The sequence below is a fragment of the Penicillium arizonense genome (genome assembly GCF_001773325.1).
Source record: "Penicillium arizonense strain CBS 141311 chromosome Unknown PENARI_contig015, whole genome shotgun sequence".
NCBI classification, from domain to species: domain Eukaryota; kingdom Fungi; phylum Ascomycota; class Eurotiomycetes; order Eurotiales; family Aspergillaceae; genus Penicillium; species Penicillium arizonense.
This window is the reverse complement of record NW_019173292.1, coordinates 707,955-723,805: the sequence shown is the minus strand read 5'-3', so window position 1 is coordinate 723,805 and position 15,851 is coordinate 707,955. Positions and strand designations below refer to the sequence as shown.

The following is a 15,851-nucleotide window of genomic DNA, read 5'->3' as shown; positions in this document are numbered from 1 at the left end:
CACACATTACTTCACCACAGTCCATGCCCCTCGGTCATCGAAAAGAGCCCTTTTGCTTACAAACCCCCAGCCACCAAAGCTACAGCTGCGCCAAGGGCAAGTCCAGCCCTCGCAGTAATTTGAGGCAAACCTCCAGTGCTGACAGGCGCGGTCGATGCATCGGACAGCACATCTGACGTATGAAACGTGGTACTACCTTCAGCACCAGTGTCAGTAGCTGAAGCTTGCGTCATTGTCACGGACGGACCAGCGGTGACAGTAACAGCAGTTTTATGCAAGGTGGATGTCAATGTTCGAGAGCTTGTTTCAGTGGGCACCGCTATGGTGCAGACAGCAGTCAGGGTACCCTTCATGGAGCAAACGTCAGGACCACTTTGCCATAGGTCAGATGTCAGTCAAAAATGGCGATATGTCACGAGACTCCTTGGTCTCAACACTTGAAGCACAGTTGATCCTATATGTAGTCTTTGAAGCGGTCTAAGTCGTGATATGAGTGTCATTTCTGTGTCAATCGGGAGTGAGAAACATACCGCTGCCACGACCGACGCAGCCAACGGCTGGGGATCGGCATCCCACAGATACAGAGAGACGACAGAGGATTCAGCGGTTGCGAGGCCAAGTATCCCTAACTTGAAGACAGTGCGCAAGCCCATGATCAAACTCTGACTGGATTGAAGAATATGAGAGCCGAAAGGTTCTTTCTAGGATCGAAAGGGGCATGTTTCTCGCTAGGGTTTCAGGGTCCATCGGGGGCCAAATAGCTTAATCGGGGAAAGTTGGAGAGCATCATGGATCGAAGTGGATCTAGCATTGCAGATCCTCATATTACACTGATTAGATCGCTATACATTACAGATGGCTCCCCACCTCATCTTCTAATCTTTTCAAGTCTGACCATCTATTTCTCATTCGACATCTCCACAGCCATCCGGTAAGCCTGCTCCTTGGCTTCGAGTAAGTGCGCCGGGGATGTCAGCTGCAGATTCTTACCCCACCCATGAGCACAGCCGGCCATACGCTGGCTGACCTCATGCCAGCCGGGAAGTTGTCGAAGCCGTTCTGCGAGCTCTTCTGCCTCAAGCGCGAGCGTATCCCATTCCGCCATAATAATGAGAATTCGTAGTGGGAACCTCACTAGCTGCGTGAAACCGGGGGAGGTACGTGGATCACGTCTATCAATCCTAGCGGGCACATAGCATCCATAGAAGAACCGTGTGACAGATACAGGACTCACAAGCTTTGCCTTGAGGCTAGGGATGGATTTGGCGCATGGATCGACAGTCAGGTCGGCTGCAGTGGAACTCCGATTTGACATTGAACCGCTTATTGCTCAAAGTTAATCCAGCTGGCATATCAGCAGCTGTTTAATTTGACACCAATTGTTTCTAGTTGGACTAAATTATTATGTGCGTGTTACATTATGGGAAAGAACATATAGCGAGGAGTTCGGCGTTGCTTGGGTTGATTTTAGAAAATAGTGTCATTTCCTTAGTGAATATTCAATTTTTATGTACTGGTAACTTGTCATTTTAATACCCAAACGTTTGTACCACTGAGGTACTGACCAAGATACATGCTTCCTAGGTTCTTCACCATACTATTTACATATAGCTTTGTCACAGTAGACAAAGTACCGATACTTCGTTTGGTCAGCGGTCAAGTTAGCAGATACAACTGAGTTACGCAGTTTGAGATGTACCGCTCATCTGTGACCTCCATACAAGTCACTCGAGAAGTAGTCCAGAGCTTAAAACATGATTCTGGAAAATGAAGAATGTGTATTCTACCTTCTCCCAAACTACTTGCTGCGCTACCACGAACTCCATTCTTTGCATCCACCCTACCACATCATATCTCAACTAAGCCTGCAAAACCAACTGTCTCCAAGAACCATGATCCTCTGTATTCACATCGAGGGTGCTGTCATGGGGAGGAAGGACAGCATCCTGAATATGAGCAACTTGAGTGGTAGTCAGGACGCGACCACGGGCAGAGACAGCCTCAGCCGCCAAGGTCTGGTACGAGTGGCCGCTGAACAGGAATGAAGTCTCGAAGCCATCACGCTTCGCCTCGCCCAAAAATGACCGCGACCCATATCGGTCGGTGATTGCATAGAATCGCCAGACTGCAGTCTCGGTGTCGCCGTTCCAGGAGACATAGACTGCAGTTCCTGATGAAGTCTTTTCAGCAATAATAGCCGGCTCTTCGGTTGGGAGGCCAGTCCAGTTGTATCGGAAAGCTCGATAGTTTTGGACGCCCTCGCCCAAGAGTCCGGAGTCCATGTAAGCGTGGAAGATGGGTGTACCATCGGCACGGAATTCAGTCATGGCGCCCTCAGAGCCCCAGTTCACCAGTGCGTTGCCGTTGGGAAGAAGCTGGGTGCTTCCCTGGGATTTGGCCAGAAGTCCATCGGGAGGCTGGAAGGCCTGCACAATCTCCGCGGTCCAGGTAGCAGTGTTGACGGAGATGACCTTACCCTGCGAGAAAGGATGGGTGTGGACTTCTTTGCCGCGGTGGTTTTCAGTTCCGTGAGCAGAGTTGTCGAAGAGGGAGATAATTTCTTCATTGTCGCCCTGCTCCACAAACCGCGCGTGATGCTGGAAGCAAAAGTTGACGTTAGGACCGAGTCCAAAGTCGGATCGCAGACCACCAAGTCGCCAGATGATCTCGCCGGTGGTACCGTTGACCTTGTGCACGGCACAGGCATCGCGAGCAGAGATCAAGTAGTTGCCTTCGGCATCCTTGTCCACGGAGTTGATATGGAAGTAGTCCCATGCGTCGGAGGAGTTGTAGCCTGCACCCGCTTGTCCAGGGTTAAGAGGAAGAACAGCCTCTATGTAATATTAGTTTAGTTTACTGTGGGTAACTTATTCCAAGTGACCAACTTACCATCAGGGGTGACATGCTCAAGACTAGACCACTCGAAGAGCAATTCTCCAGTCTCAATGTCCAATTCTGCGGAAAGTTAGTATTGATGATCTACACGCTCGACTGGCAACATACCCTGGAAAATGGCATTGACAATCCACTGTTGTTCGGGACTACCACCCCAGCGTGACAGATCTGTTGGAACAGGTTGATAAACCTGAAGCAACGCGGTTTTCTCATCGACGATATGGAACTCATGCTTGTCCATCAGCTTGTGGTTACCAGCACGCAGTTCCCTAATGGTCTCATAATGCTGGTTCAGAATAGTCGCGTGGCCATGACCATGACCATAAGCCGGGTTATGGTCACCTTCAAAGCTGAACAACACATCCTGGCCCTTCCACTTCGCCTTTTGGAAGTTGGCCGCCCAGATGGAGAAGTAGGTATAGCCCGACCATACGAGTTCCCCGTCATCCCGGAAGATATAGGGAGCTTCTTGGCGAGGACCGTGAAACTGAGGCTCGGCCCACTGACCCGGGAAAGGTGCGACGAAGAGGTAGCCTTTCTCGACATCCTTTGCGGCCGGGATGGTGATGTTCAGACGAGGTGGTGCCAGGTCTGTTCGAGACTTGAATTGCCAGTCGGCAGCGACGATTGTCATCAGCGCTGCAGTACAGGCGACGGGTTCAAGGAATTTCATGATGAGTACTGGCTCGATCAGTTTCTATGCCTGTCATTGTGTTCATGATTGGGTACATTAACCTTAGATGGGTATTCTGCACTGAAGTCCTTGACTTGTACGGAGTATGTAGTGAAGGAGAGAGACCAGAGGATGAAGTGCCTTAAATAACTAACCTCATCCCCAGTTGATGCGAGAATCACCTCGGATGTCGTGCTCGGCAGACGTTCCACCTGCCTAATCGAGTGCCCGCTTCTTTTTCTTGGCAATTCATCTTTTTTCAACTTTAATTCTGTCGCAAAATTGAACTTGACGTTTGATATACCCTCACAGTCACAATGGTACAGAACGGTGCGTCAGTTCCTTATACTCAAGATGAACCCATCCACGAAGAGCAGCCATTGCTGCGATCGGACCCTGTTCCGACTTGGACCCCGCCGCCAGGCTTTTTCCTGATACAAATCGGTAAGTTGATGTAATTCAGATGGAATGAGCAAGCTGTTAACAAAACTAGCAATCATGGCCAATGTCTTTCTCGGAGGCTTTGATGGCACTATCACTGCCTCGACCTACGCCGTGATCAGCTCCGAATTCAACGCTGCGAACACCGCATCGTGGCTAACGACTTCTTACCTGATCACGAGCACTGCATTCCAGCCTTTGTACGGTCGCTTCTCCGATCTACTCGGTCGCCGATCGTGCTTTTTCACTGCGACAATCACCTTCATGGCTGGTTGTCTCGGGTGTGCTATAGCTCGGGATGTGATATTTCTGAACATTATGCGCGCCTTGACGGGCATTGGAGGTGGAGGGTTGATGACCATGGGTAAGTTGCTCACTGTCGAGGAAATTTCCGATCACTGATGAGGTAATTTAGCAACAATCATCAATTCCGATCTCATTCCCTTCCGTCAACGCGGCATGTACCAAGCAATCCAGAATGTCTCTTATGGCTTTGGAGCCATCTGTGGTGCTTCTTTCGGTGGTTCGATCGTGGACTCGATTGGATGGCGTTGGTGTTTCCTCCTTCAGGTCCCAGTATCCTTGTTCGCCTTGGTCATGGGCTATAAAGTCTTGAAGTTCCCAGCACGTCCTACTGATACTTCCCCGGATCAACGAATGCAAGGCATCTGGCACCAAATCGATTTTTTGGGAGCCTGTCTACTCATTCTGGCTCTCTCGGCCCAACTGGTTGGACTGAGTCTGGGCGGAAACATTCTACCCTGGAGCGATGTCTGGGTGATTCTCCCATTGGTTGCAAGTTTGATATTGCTGGTCGCATTCATTATTGTTGAAGCCACAACCTCTGCCGTGCCTTTGATCCCATTGAAGATGCTTCGAGGAACCCTTCCTGTTTCCACACAGATTGCGAACGTTTGTGTGGGAATGGCAGCATATGCTGTGCGTACACCTATTTTCTCCACCTCGAGCCTTGCGGCTGACCAAGTATACAGTACCTCTTTACTCTCCCGCTTATGTTCCAAGTGATTCTCCTGGACTCGCCCAGTAAAGCTGGTGCCCGACTCGTCATTCCTTGTCTTGCTACGCCATTGGGTGGTCTCATCTCAGGGATCGTCATGTCTCGCTGGGGCAAGCTCGCATACCTCGTACGCACCGGCGCAGCCTTGATGTTCATCGGTAACCTCCTAGTAATGCTCCTACGCTTCAACGACGCAAGCTGGAAGTACTTTGCATATGTCATCCCCGCCAATCTGGGACAGGGTATAGTATATCCGGGAATCCTGTTCACATTCCTTGCAGCGTTTGACCACACCGGTAAGTCAATCATTCTGTCGCAACCATCTGTCAATTGGGTCTTCCGCCATCTGCGGCTTACCCACATTCCAAGCGACCGCTGCTAAGTCCATTCCTGTATAGATCATGCTGTCTCCGCATCAACCGTCTACCTCATCCGCTCTCTCGGAACCGTTTGGGGCGTCGCAGCGACCTCCACAATTATGCAGAATACACTGAACTCAGGCCTCGGGGAGGCCTTGAGTGGAATACCAGACAAATGGAAAGTAACATCTCCTCCGCGATGTGTTCTAATGGTCCCCTGAACAGGCCTTGCTGATCGTTATATTCGCTCTTATTTAGGTAATTGATGAGATCCGCCACTCCGTATCGGCCATCTATGACCTTCCCCCAGATGTGCAGATGGCCGCCCGACTGGTCTATTACCGCGGCATTCGACTGTCATTCGCGGCGTCGGCAGCATTCGGCCTTGTCGCGACTATCGCAGCGCTATTTACCCGAGGAAAGGGACTTGAACGGGCAGGTTCAAAGTGAGGCGATTATTTTGTCGCGCCCAAAGAACGCCCGCAAAGACGTGGTGGTGTACATGGTGAGATGACCCCGATGTTGGACTTAGATTTGTGGAAGCGAAGAAGACTTCAAGAACACTTGAAGATTAAAATATCCGAGAATAGTTTAAATAGAAGTTGAGAAATTGAGAAATTGAGAAATAATAGATTCATCGATATTTTGCCAGTTCTTCCGTTTTACCACTTTAAGTTACCCGTTTTCCACCAACATGCCAAGTTCTGAGGTTTCCATCGGGCAGCACTAGTAGCTCTCAAAGCCACAAGCACATTGTCAAATGAAATCTCTGCGGTCACTGGTACACCAGCACGCACAGTCAATTCGACCCATAGTCGAGCAATAAGCCGAGGCTTCAATCCGAATGCCCGGCCGCTCGAACTCCATGATTCCTATTTCATCGATGGATCTTGCTCTGGCTGACCGTCAAACAGACCGATGAGCTAAGAGAGAACGTCCTTGCCAAACTTGGCCCTAATCCAGTGAGCGAGAATACTTGTGTTGATATTGCTCATCAGCTTGGCACCGAGGATATCGATATCTCGTATTCTACCGTTCGGAGTGATCCTCCAGGATGTGCAGGCTGAGTAGCAAGAACCCATCTCGGAACGCCAGGTAGACCCCAGGTTGATGCCGAGTTTGAAGTCCAGGTTATTGAGCCTCAGGTTGTATCTGTACAGATGGGAAATGGCCGGTTACAGTGTCGTGTATCGACTGCTGTGCTTGGGTTGAAGGTACGGACCGGTCTGGTGAAACCTCTGCGGTCTTTCAGCAATCTGACCGCGGAAACAGGCATAGCAAGACAAGTCCGTCTCGAGAGCGTCAACAATAGATTATCATCCTTTCTTTAAAGCGACCTATCGCTGATCTAACTCCCTCATTGGGTCCCTCAACACTTCCGCGGGCTGAAATGCCCAAAGCTGAACCGCAAGTAAAATGTCAAAGTGGGAATTAAAAATCAATGTATTCAATAACGAGCTATCCATATAAATAGCTTTATACCACCATATGCAGTCCAAAATGGCTACACAATATGTTCAAAACCAAGCACTCACTACTTAGTACTAAGCACCGCAACACTCAAGTTAGGCAAGCTGAAACTAAACTCGCCCTTCTTGCCAGCCTTAATGGTAGTGGTCTTGCTCTTAACAATGTTTGAGCCACCAACCTCGTTCATGGAAAAGGCGTCGGGCGCAGTCAAGATGGTCAGGTCCGCGTTAGTACCCCGGCCGATACCGTCGAAAGTCAGGGATACGGGAACGTCGGCGGTGCTGTTGTACACGGCTGCCTTGAAGATGTGGGAGTTTGTCTTGTTATCTAGACCGGTTGCGTAGTATAGAGGACCGAAGGCATCGGGAGATGTTGCTGGCAGGGTGTTTGTCATGTGGTTGTGGTTGAATAGCTATATCCAACATTCGGGTTAGTATATGAGAGTTCGCCTTGGATGTAAGTGTTGGTTGGAGTAACATACGCTATACACATGGAAACTGGTTGAACGGGCTGTCTCGTCGGGGTTGGAGTTGAACGAGAGGATTGTTGGGGACCACTGGTAGCTATCCAAGTTCATCAAGAAGGGTGCCTGTTTTGAGGTTAGATCGACTATACGGGACTTGGTTTGGGCTACTCACGTATGTGGTTCCAATGATCTTGTCTGCGTTGCGCTCAGCACCCAGGAGGAAGACTGCTTCGGCAACCGAGCCAATCCACCAGGGATACAGAGAGAAGTAGGTATTACTCCAGTCGATGCCGACGCCGTTGTTAGTCTCGGTGGCAGCAATCTCACCTGTATAATCGTTAGTTTACATCCCTATAAATGCACGGAGTAACTCACCAAGAAGGATAGGGTGCTCAGGACTGTAACTATCAAACATATCGAACTTGGTAATAAAGTTATCGGGGATATCATACAAGTGGTAATCACCACCCGCAGTTCCAGGAATAGTCATGTCAATAGTAGAAGCAAGAACCTGAATCTCAGGATACTTCTCGGTAATAGCCTTATAGAAAGCCGGGAACCGGTATGACTTGTACGAGCTCAAGCCTCTGTTGAGGTTATCCTCGTTACCAATCTCGACGTACCGGATCGTCCAAGGATCAGGATGTCCAATCTTAGCGCGCAGAGCACCATACTTAGTATCCACAGAGCCAGTCAAGAACTCGATCTCGTTAAGTGCATCTTGCACGTAGAAATCGAGGTCGGCCTCGGGGACGAGATCACCGTTCAGGGCAAGTCCAGCCCAAACCGCAAGGACTATAGTACCCTCATCAGATACGTAAATCAGATCATGGTGGATGTATTGACTCACTGGGCTCCATTCCAAGATCATCACACCATTCCATATACTCAACCAGGCCCATTCCGCCGGTTTCACCATATTGCCAGGTGGTTGCACGGCCAGGTCTGTCCTTGAGGGGTCCAATAGTTTCGTTCCACTTCCAGCGGCCTTCGATGGTGTCACCCTCCAGGTTGTTACCTCCAGGGAAACGAAGGAATTTCTGTTAAATGCATCAGTATACCGTGTGTGGCTATTCCAAAGTGCTATATTTTGTAAACTTCGTTCACTTACGGGACCTAGATCAGCCATGGCTTGCATCAACTCTTTCCGCATGCCATTGGGACGGTCGTTCCATGTGGGCGGGAACAAACTGATCAGATTGAAATCAAGGGAGCCGCCTGATGCTTTCTGTGAAGTATTAGCGGGGGCACTTGTACACGCAAATATAAGCCTGAATCTCACCGAACCATCAAATGTCAGCGAGAAAGTGTTGTTGGAGCTTGAAGCCTTCTTCGATGGAGTCAGAGTGAAGGAATGCTGCACCCATTCGTTTGCAACACTCTTCGAGGTCACCTTGGTGCTGGCTAGAACCTTGCCACTGGCGGATTGAAGGGCAGCAGTGAAAGAGCCCTTATACGAGCCCTTCACGTAGAATGATCCGGTATACTTCTGAGGGCGAACGTCAATCCCCCAAAAGCCCGCGTTGGTCAAACCAGCTGTGCCAGTGCCCTTGACATTGACCGACGTTGGCAAGGCAGTGGACAATGGATCGGTAAGGTTCTTCAGAGACAGCGAAGACCCCCCAACAGCAGTCCAGGCATCAAGTGAAGAAGGAAACTTGGTACTCCCTTGGAAAGCTCGGTTGCGAATTAATTCAGCGTAAAGACCTCCTTCTCCACAGTGATTGATTTCCTGAAACAGTGATTAGATTCAGTTGTAGCGCATTGAATGGGTGCTCATGTATATACCTCTTCCATAGCACCATATTGCAGGCCGCTTGTAGCATTGCCACCAGACTTCGCTACTGAAATGGTGACTGCTGCACCATACGATGCCAGAAGCGGCAGAAGAAGGTATTGACCCAGCATAATGCCGTTTATATAGTCAACTAGCTCTCTCAATCTCCAATTCTATACTGAATGCAAAAGGATTGCCGCAAGCCGAGTTCCTGGGAGATTTATATACAGGCAAATGAAACGCCCAGCAAGGAGTGCATCGCCGGCTAAATGTGTTTCTCCTCATCTGTCCCGATCTCTCCGAAATGAGATCTGAGGGGTTAAGCTTATGATGATCGACTGATTCTAGAGGACAATACTAGCCGACGGCAGGAGAAGTACCGAGCCTCCAGTCCCCTTTAGGTAAATCTCCATGAGGAGTGCATGGACTAGCAGTTCACCCCTGCAGGCGGACTAGACAGACAATGCGTGGGGAAACATCGGCAGAACTAATGGCATGTCCCCTGCATGGAGCCATGCGACGACGTTGCACCTGCATGTTGACAAGAGAGCGCCGAGGCTCACGCTGCAAGTAAAGCCATAACGCCTCTTCGTTCTGATTTGGGAGATCGTGCCGTCTTCAAGGGGCACATATTTCTTGGCCGCCTTTTGAGGGGTAGTGGTCAACGCCATGGAGCGGAATGTGGGTTGTGATTGACGGGTAAATCGACGCGCCTTTCTCCGCATCTTCATGCAGAACCTCCACTTCCGTGGCTTGTGTCATTAATAATATCCTCAGGAAACCGGAAAACATGTTATCTGGGAAGAGGTAGAAAATAGAATGGGAAAACTACCCGTGCCAAGTATAACAACGGGTTTGGGTGTGGCAATGCTATGTCCACGGGTATTGGAAAGGCTTAGTCGAGTTGTGTAACAGCAACATGCCGGATGAATTGGGTAGAATCTCCCAAGAATGAAGGATCCTAGCCGAGAATCAAGGGTTTGAATGTAATGGGTTGGTATCATTTATTCCAGGCAGATCGCCAGATGCACTGGAAGAACATGAGATGCATGCACGACAAGATGCGCGTCCGAGAGAAGCAAAACAACCCAACCCAGTGGTGCGTCATGTAGCCAAAGAATGATCGATTTTCAACAACCATCCGGCGGTCGTCTAGTTGGTTTATGGCGTCAGACTGTAATTGACCATTGTAATCTGAATGTCGCCGGTTCGACTCCGGCCCACCGGAATTTTTTTGTTTTCTTTTTTTACCCCTCCCCATCCTGCACTTGATTTACAGCTTTTTCATTTTTTTTTTTGGCCTCTCAACACAACTCTCCTTGAATAGTCTCTCTAATCAAGCGCAATTATATGTGATTAAATTGGTTTTTCTTACGCTGAAGTTTCGCCGGTTCGACTTTTTGTCTGTGTTGTGGCCTTGATTCTCAGGCCTTGAATATAAAACCAACCGTAAGACTTCTTGGAATCCGGAAGGGGTCAGGTTATCATATTATGGTCAAGATCTGGTGATTAGGCTTGGTTAAGTGAGAATTGACAGGGAATAGCGCATTGCTGAGACGGACCCCTAGTCCCAAACGAAAAACCGGGAATATATATTTTATTTGTCGTAGAAGACAAACTAACGTTAGATGATGCATGTGCTACAATAACAGCAAATAGTCATTCAACCTTCCGAAATATCCTCAGTAGAATCCGTTCCACCCAAACGGATATCATGCAGATGTCTGAATATCTCGGCAACTCTTTTAGGTTGTGAAAGATCGACGAAAGACCACGGCGCCGACCGAAAAATCTTCAACAGAATCCAAATGCCAATGAAGACAATAACCTGCAAGTGTTTGACAATTAGCACACCTCCAACTAAAGATAGCCATATATCACTTACAGTTAGGTATGAGGCGAGGAAAGGTAAAAGGTGGAAGCCGTTCCACAATGCAGCTCCATTAGCCACCAACAAAACAAATATACATCCAGACAGTGCTAGATATGCAAGCAGTGGCTGTCCATAACTGCGGTACGGGTAGTCGGAATAATTTTTTACACTCCAGCGCTGAACCAGAGCGATGTTTTCACGCTCAAGATATTCCCGATGTTGATAGATGCTAAATGAAATTTATGTCAATATATTGATCGCCCGTGATGATGGTCAGACTTACCACCGATAGAAGCGAATAAATGCTAGACATTCGCAAGCCCAAACGTGCAAAACACTTACAGATGCCATTTCACTTAGCACTTCAACAAACTGGTCCCAGGTTAACGTTGGGCTGTGATTAGACAGGGCTGTGATAGAAATACCGTATTGACAGAGGACCGAGGGCTTTTAGTTCCGCGAATGAGTTGGAGAAAAGGTACCCACCAGAACGCAACTGCAGAGAATATCATAGCCCGTAAAGGAACCTGACGACCATCCGTTTTCCCAAACGAAGCAAGGACACGTAAGTACCACCGCCGGCCTTCACCACCTTCCAACCGACTGGTTAAACCAAACAACGTTCGTGAGGCGACGTATAGATTAGTGGCTGCGCAGGAAAGACAGGTAAACACCAGAAAAGCGTTGAAAGTGTCATCTAGCCCCGGAATGTTGGAAGCCAAAGCAATCACAACAAAGGCAGCACGACTTGGAGATTTGTCATCTTTGTTTAGATCCGGTGGAAGCCAGCTAAGTCGAGGAAGATGAGGATGGTTCCACGCAATATCCAATGTCCCGAGAACCCCACTGAGGCAATATGCAACTGTCGCGAATACTGGAATGTAGATAGCAGAGAACTTGAACGGGTTACCTCCGCCCTTGGAAAGATTTGGTGACTTTGCTTCAAGCACAGATGAGGAAACGACTTCAACTCCTACATATGCGAACGTTGCAATTGATATACTCATGCTAGGGTAATTAGTCATGTTGTAAGTCAAAGCTATTCGAAATCACCCACAGCAGGGAAATGACCCAGTTATCGGCTGCATCTCTATCGAAGTCGGTAGGTGAGCCCCAATCTATCACTTTTAGCTGCATTCATATACCATTTCGAGTGACTTACTCTCAGCGCCATAGTGGAGGCTCTCTTTCGAACCCGCTATTCGTATTTAGTACACAACTTTGAGCGATCAAAGTCATTCGTAAACTATGATAAGAGGGTGTTTCTACTTACCCCCGAGGTTGATCGCGATGAGGGCAATGATAATGAAAATAAGAAAGAATATCTTCAAACTTCCTGTAGCTACCTCTAGCCATCCATATATCTTAACACTTGTCAGTACTCACTTCAAACATCCAAAAAAAGCCGGGAGCAGGGAACAGTGACGATTAAGCCTACCTGAATACGCATTGTATTAAGGAGAACCAATATGAGTGGGATCAAGAAGTATATGACCACGCCTTGGATAGTTCGACTGTCATTAATACCGCGCCAGAAATTGAATTCCGCGGCCGAGGTTGCCACTAACGTAGAGAACGACATTGAGTATGTGAACCTATGAGATTTATCAGCGCCTCAGTAACTTGACTGTCGGGTATCACTTCGTTAAAGAATCAAACTTAGTTATCTTGGGGACACACGAACCAGTAAGTGATACCGACAGTAATACCAAGTTCTTCGTCAACGAACTGGCTCACATATACCGATAGTGCGCCAGGTATTGGCCAAATGCACAACATTTCAGTAATGCATTGCATGACGGCCCATGATAGCAACCCAACGACGAGAAAAGATACAAGCACTGCCAAGGGGCCACCTAGTTCAAGTATTTGACCGCCACGCCAGTAAAGTCCTGTTCCGAGCGTTGCATTGACTGTGATCATCTGGTTTGATGAGCGTGGCGCATTATGATAGAGAATTTCTATACGCACAAATAAATGTATCCCTTTCAATGTCCTCCGGACACTTCTTTCTCCACTGGGAGTCACAGGAAGACGCGTTTCTTCGCGATAGTCAAAGATATGAGTAGACTCGGAGTCTGCGAGAGGCGGTTGACTCGCATTGGCAGAGTTCCCTGAACTGATTGGATCATTTTGCTGTTCAGATGGTGCTGGGAGGTGTCCTTCTGTCTGGTCACTTGTAAAGGGTGTCGATAATATGGCCGATCTTGTTGATCTGTTCACCAACTCAGAAAGCCAGTCTGGTTGCCATTCCGATGGTTCGACTGCCTCTGACATGTCGAGAATTGAGGTTGAAATTTCCTTATCTATCACAACCTAATAACTTTACGGTTCGGGATCGCACATGGTAGACAGCCAATGAACCTGGCATTATGAGCCGCATTTCATGCATAAGTAGCTAACTCGGCGACCAGGTGAAAGCCGAATGCTATGCCTCAAAGCCTCGTATCGAGACCCCCTCATCTTCACCCGGGCGACTCGGACACGCAACAACCCTGTCGAGTCACACGACAGCGGAAAAGAATCTCCGTATTTGGAATAGTCACTGATTAAATGGGTATAGTCTCGACTCAGAGATAAGAGAGAGACAGAGATTCGCCATAAATCATGCAGGGCCCTCGTGCAAAAGGAACCTGGGTAAAGATCGGCTTCGTGACGTGGCAGAGTGAGATAAACCACGTTTCAGCCGCAGATCCTGGCGACTTATGAGGCCCGCATATCTTACCTCCACGAGAAATACTGGAGAAAACCGATCATCCTAAAAAAAAATGCCAGACAGGCCTCTCGCGGACAACGAACGTCGTCAAACAGTTGATCGCCGTTACTTGAACAGAGAAAGTCTCCAGGCTTGCCTCGAGCAACTGTTTCCGGGGCAAACCGATTTCAAGATTCGGGTATTTCGCTTGGAACCCCATTTTATCGGGCACAAGGCTGAATACTAGGGCAGTTGCAAGATGAAATATGGTCATTTATTGCCCCAAGAGTGGTGGAGACGGTGAGAATGAACCTCCAGAGAAACGTCGAGGTCCGTAGCTGATGGCAAGTTTATAGGTTGAGTTCGAGTAAGAGATATTCTGGTTGGACACTCATGAGCAATACTGACAATTTGTGACTAGAGCATATGAAGACAATTAGACTGGGGGCTGTGGTGAAAGGAATACGAAGGGCAGTATATGTACATGCATGAATTTGAGGCGCAGTTCGAATGCAGGGGGAAGGGGACAATGCGCTGTGCGCCTAGCTTTGAATGCTATAATAATCGAGAGACTGCTTGCAGTTGATCTAATTGAGAAGAATCTAACTATATTATCACGATGCCATCTTTTGATTACTACAGCGTTAGGAAACCGGTTCATCCCGTAGAAGTTTTCGAAATCGGACTCGATGGGGCATTGTCAACAGCACACTGCGGTCGAAGTTCGAAGTTTTTCACAACAGAGGACCTTGAAACATACTTCCAGAGTGACGAGAGTAATTCTCACAAATTTCGCTTGATGTTTGTTGGCCCAGAATCGTGTTGACCATCACTGACATTTGATAGATCGATCTGTCAACGAAATTCCCGGGGGCCATTAGAAGCTACAAAACCCATGCTCGATCTCATTGTTTTGAACCATGACATTGGTCCACTATTCTGGGAAGTGGCTTCGTGCTTCTATTCTCGCAATCATCGCAGTGCAGATATTGACGCGGTGTTTTGTACTCCATGTACCGAGATCTCTCTAGGTTCTATCACAGGTACTCACCCGAAACCCCAACATGGAAATTCGAATTGTTTGGCTTAAAATATGATAGAAGTATCATACACAATCAAATACCCGGAGTACAAGGAAAAAGACGACAGATGGGTGATTCGACAGACTGGAGTCTATCACCGATACGACAGAACGACTTCGCAGAGTATATTTATAATGCTCAGCCCAACTCCTCAATCAAAAGCACATCTCGAAGCAGCAAAATGGCTGTCTATGTCTAGCTATCACTCGAAGATAGAAGCCGATCCCTTCTGGCTACACCGGCTGTTGTTCACGGCATATTTCCCCGCATGGAGAAAGTACATTACGACGATTGAGAACCGATTCTTGCCTGTTGCAAAGGACGCACTAGCAACTTTTATCGAAGAGCCGTTGGGACTGGGACATGACACCCTGACTACGTTGAACAGCCTAGAAACTCGTTTCCGTCAAGTCCCAGCTATCCTTGCGTCGACGATGGACCTTCTCCAAGACTTATGTGCACTTATTAGCTCGAAGTCAGAGACTGAAGAAACGAAATACGGCATTAACTGTCTCAAAAACCAGACTCGATACTGCAAGATCTATTCTCAATCTGCAACGTATCTGCAGCAACGAGCACAGAGTGTCGCCAAGCTGCTATCTGACACCTTATTGATGCGGGATCAGCTTTTGGCACAGGAGCAAAACAAAAATATTCTCGAATTGAACAAATCAGCCGTGTTTATTACCAGGCTGACTTTGTTTTACCTCCCAACGTCATTCATTGCAGTGAGTTTCTCCCCCAGAATTCCAATTCGATTCCAATTCGATTCCATTCCACTGCAACATCACAGTTTACTAACAGCCATCCAAATAGACATTTTTTGGAATGAATTTCTTCGACCTGGATACAGAGAATAGCCGTATAGTTGGCACATCTATGATATGGATTTTCTTTCTGTCCTCATTCGGTCTTACAGCAGTGACATATCTCCTTTACTTCTGGCTAATGCGCCGCGACGGAGCGACGTTCCGTCTACCAAAGATACGCATGGTCCCAGCTTGGAAAGTGCAAGATCTCAAGAGACAGCTTAAAATTGGAACAAAGGAAGTCAAAGAGTTTCATGAGGGTGAGGCCTAAAATGTTGCTGGGTCTGTACCTG

The 15,851-nt window shown here is 48.1% G+C and overlaps 8 protein-coding genes across 8 annotated transcripts; 3 read left to right on the top strand and 5 right to left on the bottom strand.

Annotated features, from left to right (window-relative positions):
* Nucleotides 1-56: 56 nt before the first annotated feature.
* PENARI_c015G07416 (uncharacterized protein) lies at nt 57-653 on the bottom strand (the record flags this gene model as incomplete). Its single annotated transcript, XM_022633818.1, has 2 exons — nt 57-347; nt 531-653. The coding sequence occupies 2 exons, from the start codon at nt 651-653 to the stop codon at nt 57-59; spliced, it is 414 nt and encodes a 137-aa protein (XP_022486365.1).
* A 245-nt stretch (nt 654-898) lies between these two features.
* On the bottom strand, nt 899-1,315 carry PENARI_c015G09857 (uncharacterized protein; the record flags this gene model as incomplete). Its single annotated transcript, XM_022633875.1, has 1 exon — nt 899-1,315. The coding sequence occupies one exon, from the start codon at nt 1,313-1,315 to the stop codon at nt 899-901; it is 417 nt and encodes a 138-aa protein (XP_022486263.1).
* A 544-nt stretch (nt 1,316-1,859) lies between these two features.
* Nucleotides 1,860-3,568, bottom strand: PENARI_c015G04187 (arylsulfotransferase family protein; the record flags this gene model as incomplete). Its single annotated transcript, XM_022633753.1, has 3 exons — nt 1,860-2,833; nt 2,890-2,955; nt 3,004-3,568. 3 exons carry the CDS (start codon nt 3,566-3,568, stop codon nt 1,860-1,862), a joined length of 1,605 nt encoding a protein of 534 aa, XP_022486384.1.
* Nucleotides 3,569-3,885: 317 nt separating this feature from the next.
* PENARI_c015G07221 (MDR family MFS transporter) lies at nt 3,886-5,836 on the top strand (the record flags this gene model as incomplete). Its single annotated transcript, XM_022633812.1, has 6 exons — nt 3,886-4,012; nt 4,062-4,373; nt 4,425-4,948; nt 5,002-5,323; nt 5,426-5,568; nt 5,645-5,836. The coding sequence occupies 6 exons, from the start codon at nt 3,886-3,888 to the stop codon at nt 5,834-5,836; spliced, it is 1,620 nt and encodes a 539-aa protein (XP_022486265.1).
* Nucleotides 5,837-6,920: 1,084 nt separating this feature from the next.
* PENARI_c015G10755 (alpha-L-arabinofuranosidase A) lies at nt 6,921-9,230 on the bottom strand (the record flags this gene model as incomplete). Its single annotated transcript, XM_022633894.1, has 8 exons — nt 6,921-7,268; nt 7,338-7,445; nt 7,495-7,649; nt 7,698-8,117; nt 8,173-8,362; nt 8,434-8,550; nt 8,605-9,054; nt 9,111-9,230. The coding sequence occupies 8 exons, from the start codon at nt 9,228-9,230 to the stop codon at nt 6,921-6,923; spliced, it is 1,908 nt and encodes a 635-aa protein (XP_022486415.1).
* A 1,532-nt stretch (nt 9,231-10,762) lies between these two features.
* On the bottom strand, nt 10,763-13,249 carry PENARI_c015G08367 (uncharacterized protein; the record flags this gene model as incomplete). Its single annotated transcript, XM_022633839.1, has 9 exons — nt 10,763-10,927; nt 10,985-11,201; nt 11,256-11,344; nt 11,455-11,980; nt 12,030-12,090; nt 12,135-12,170; nt 12,246-12,336; nt 12,411-12,567; nt 12,657-13,249. 9 exons carry the CDS (start codon nt 13,247-13,249, stop codon nt 10,763-10,765), a joined length of 1,935 nt encoding a protein of 644 aa, XP_022486385.1.
* Nucleotides 13,250-13,740: 491 nt separating this feature from the next.
* Nucleotides 13,741-14,097, top strand: PENARI_c015G00034 (uncharacterized protein; the record flags this gene model as incomplete). The annotated part of the gene is made up of 4 exons (XM_022633656.1): nt 13,741-13,866; nt 13,920-13,967; nt 14,024-14,034; nt 14,091-14,097. The coding sequence occupies 4 exons, from the start codon at nt 13,741-13,743 to the stop codon at nt 14,095-14,097; spliced, it is 192 nt and encodes a 63-aa protein (XP_022486409.1).
* A 786-nt stretch (nt 14,098-14,883) lies between these two features.
* PENARI_c015G12449 (uncharacterized protein) lies at nt 14,884-15,829 on the top strand (the record flags this gene model as incomplete). Its single annotated transcript, XM_022633936.1, has 2 exons — nt 14,884-15,477; nt 15,566-15,829. The coding sequence occupies 2 exons, from the start codon at nt 14,884-14,886 to the stop codon at nt 15,827-15,829; spliced, it is 858 nt and encodes a 285-aa protein (XP_022486282.1).
* Nucleotides 15,830-15,851: the final 22 nt, after the last annotated feature.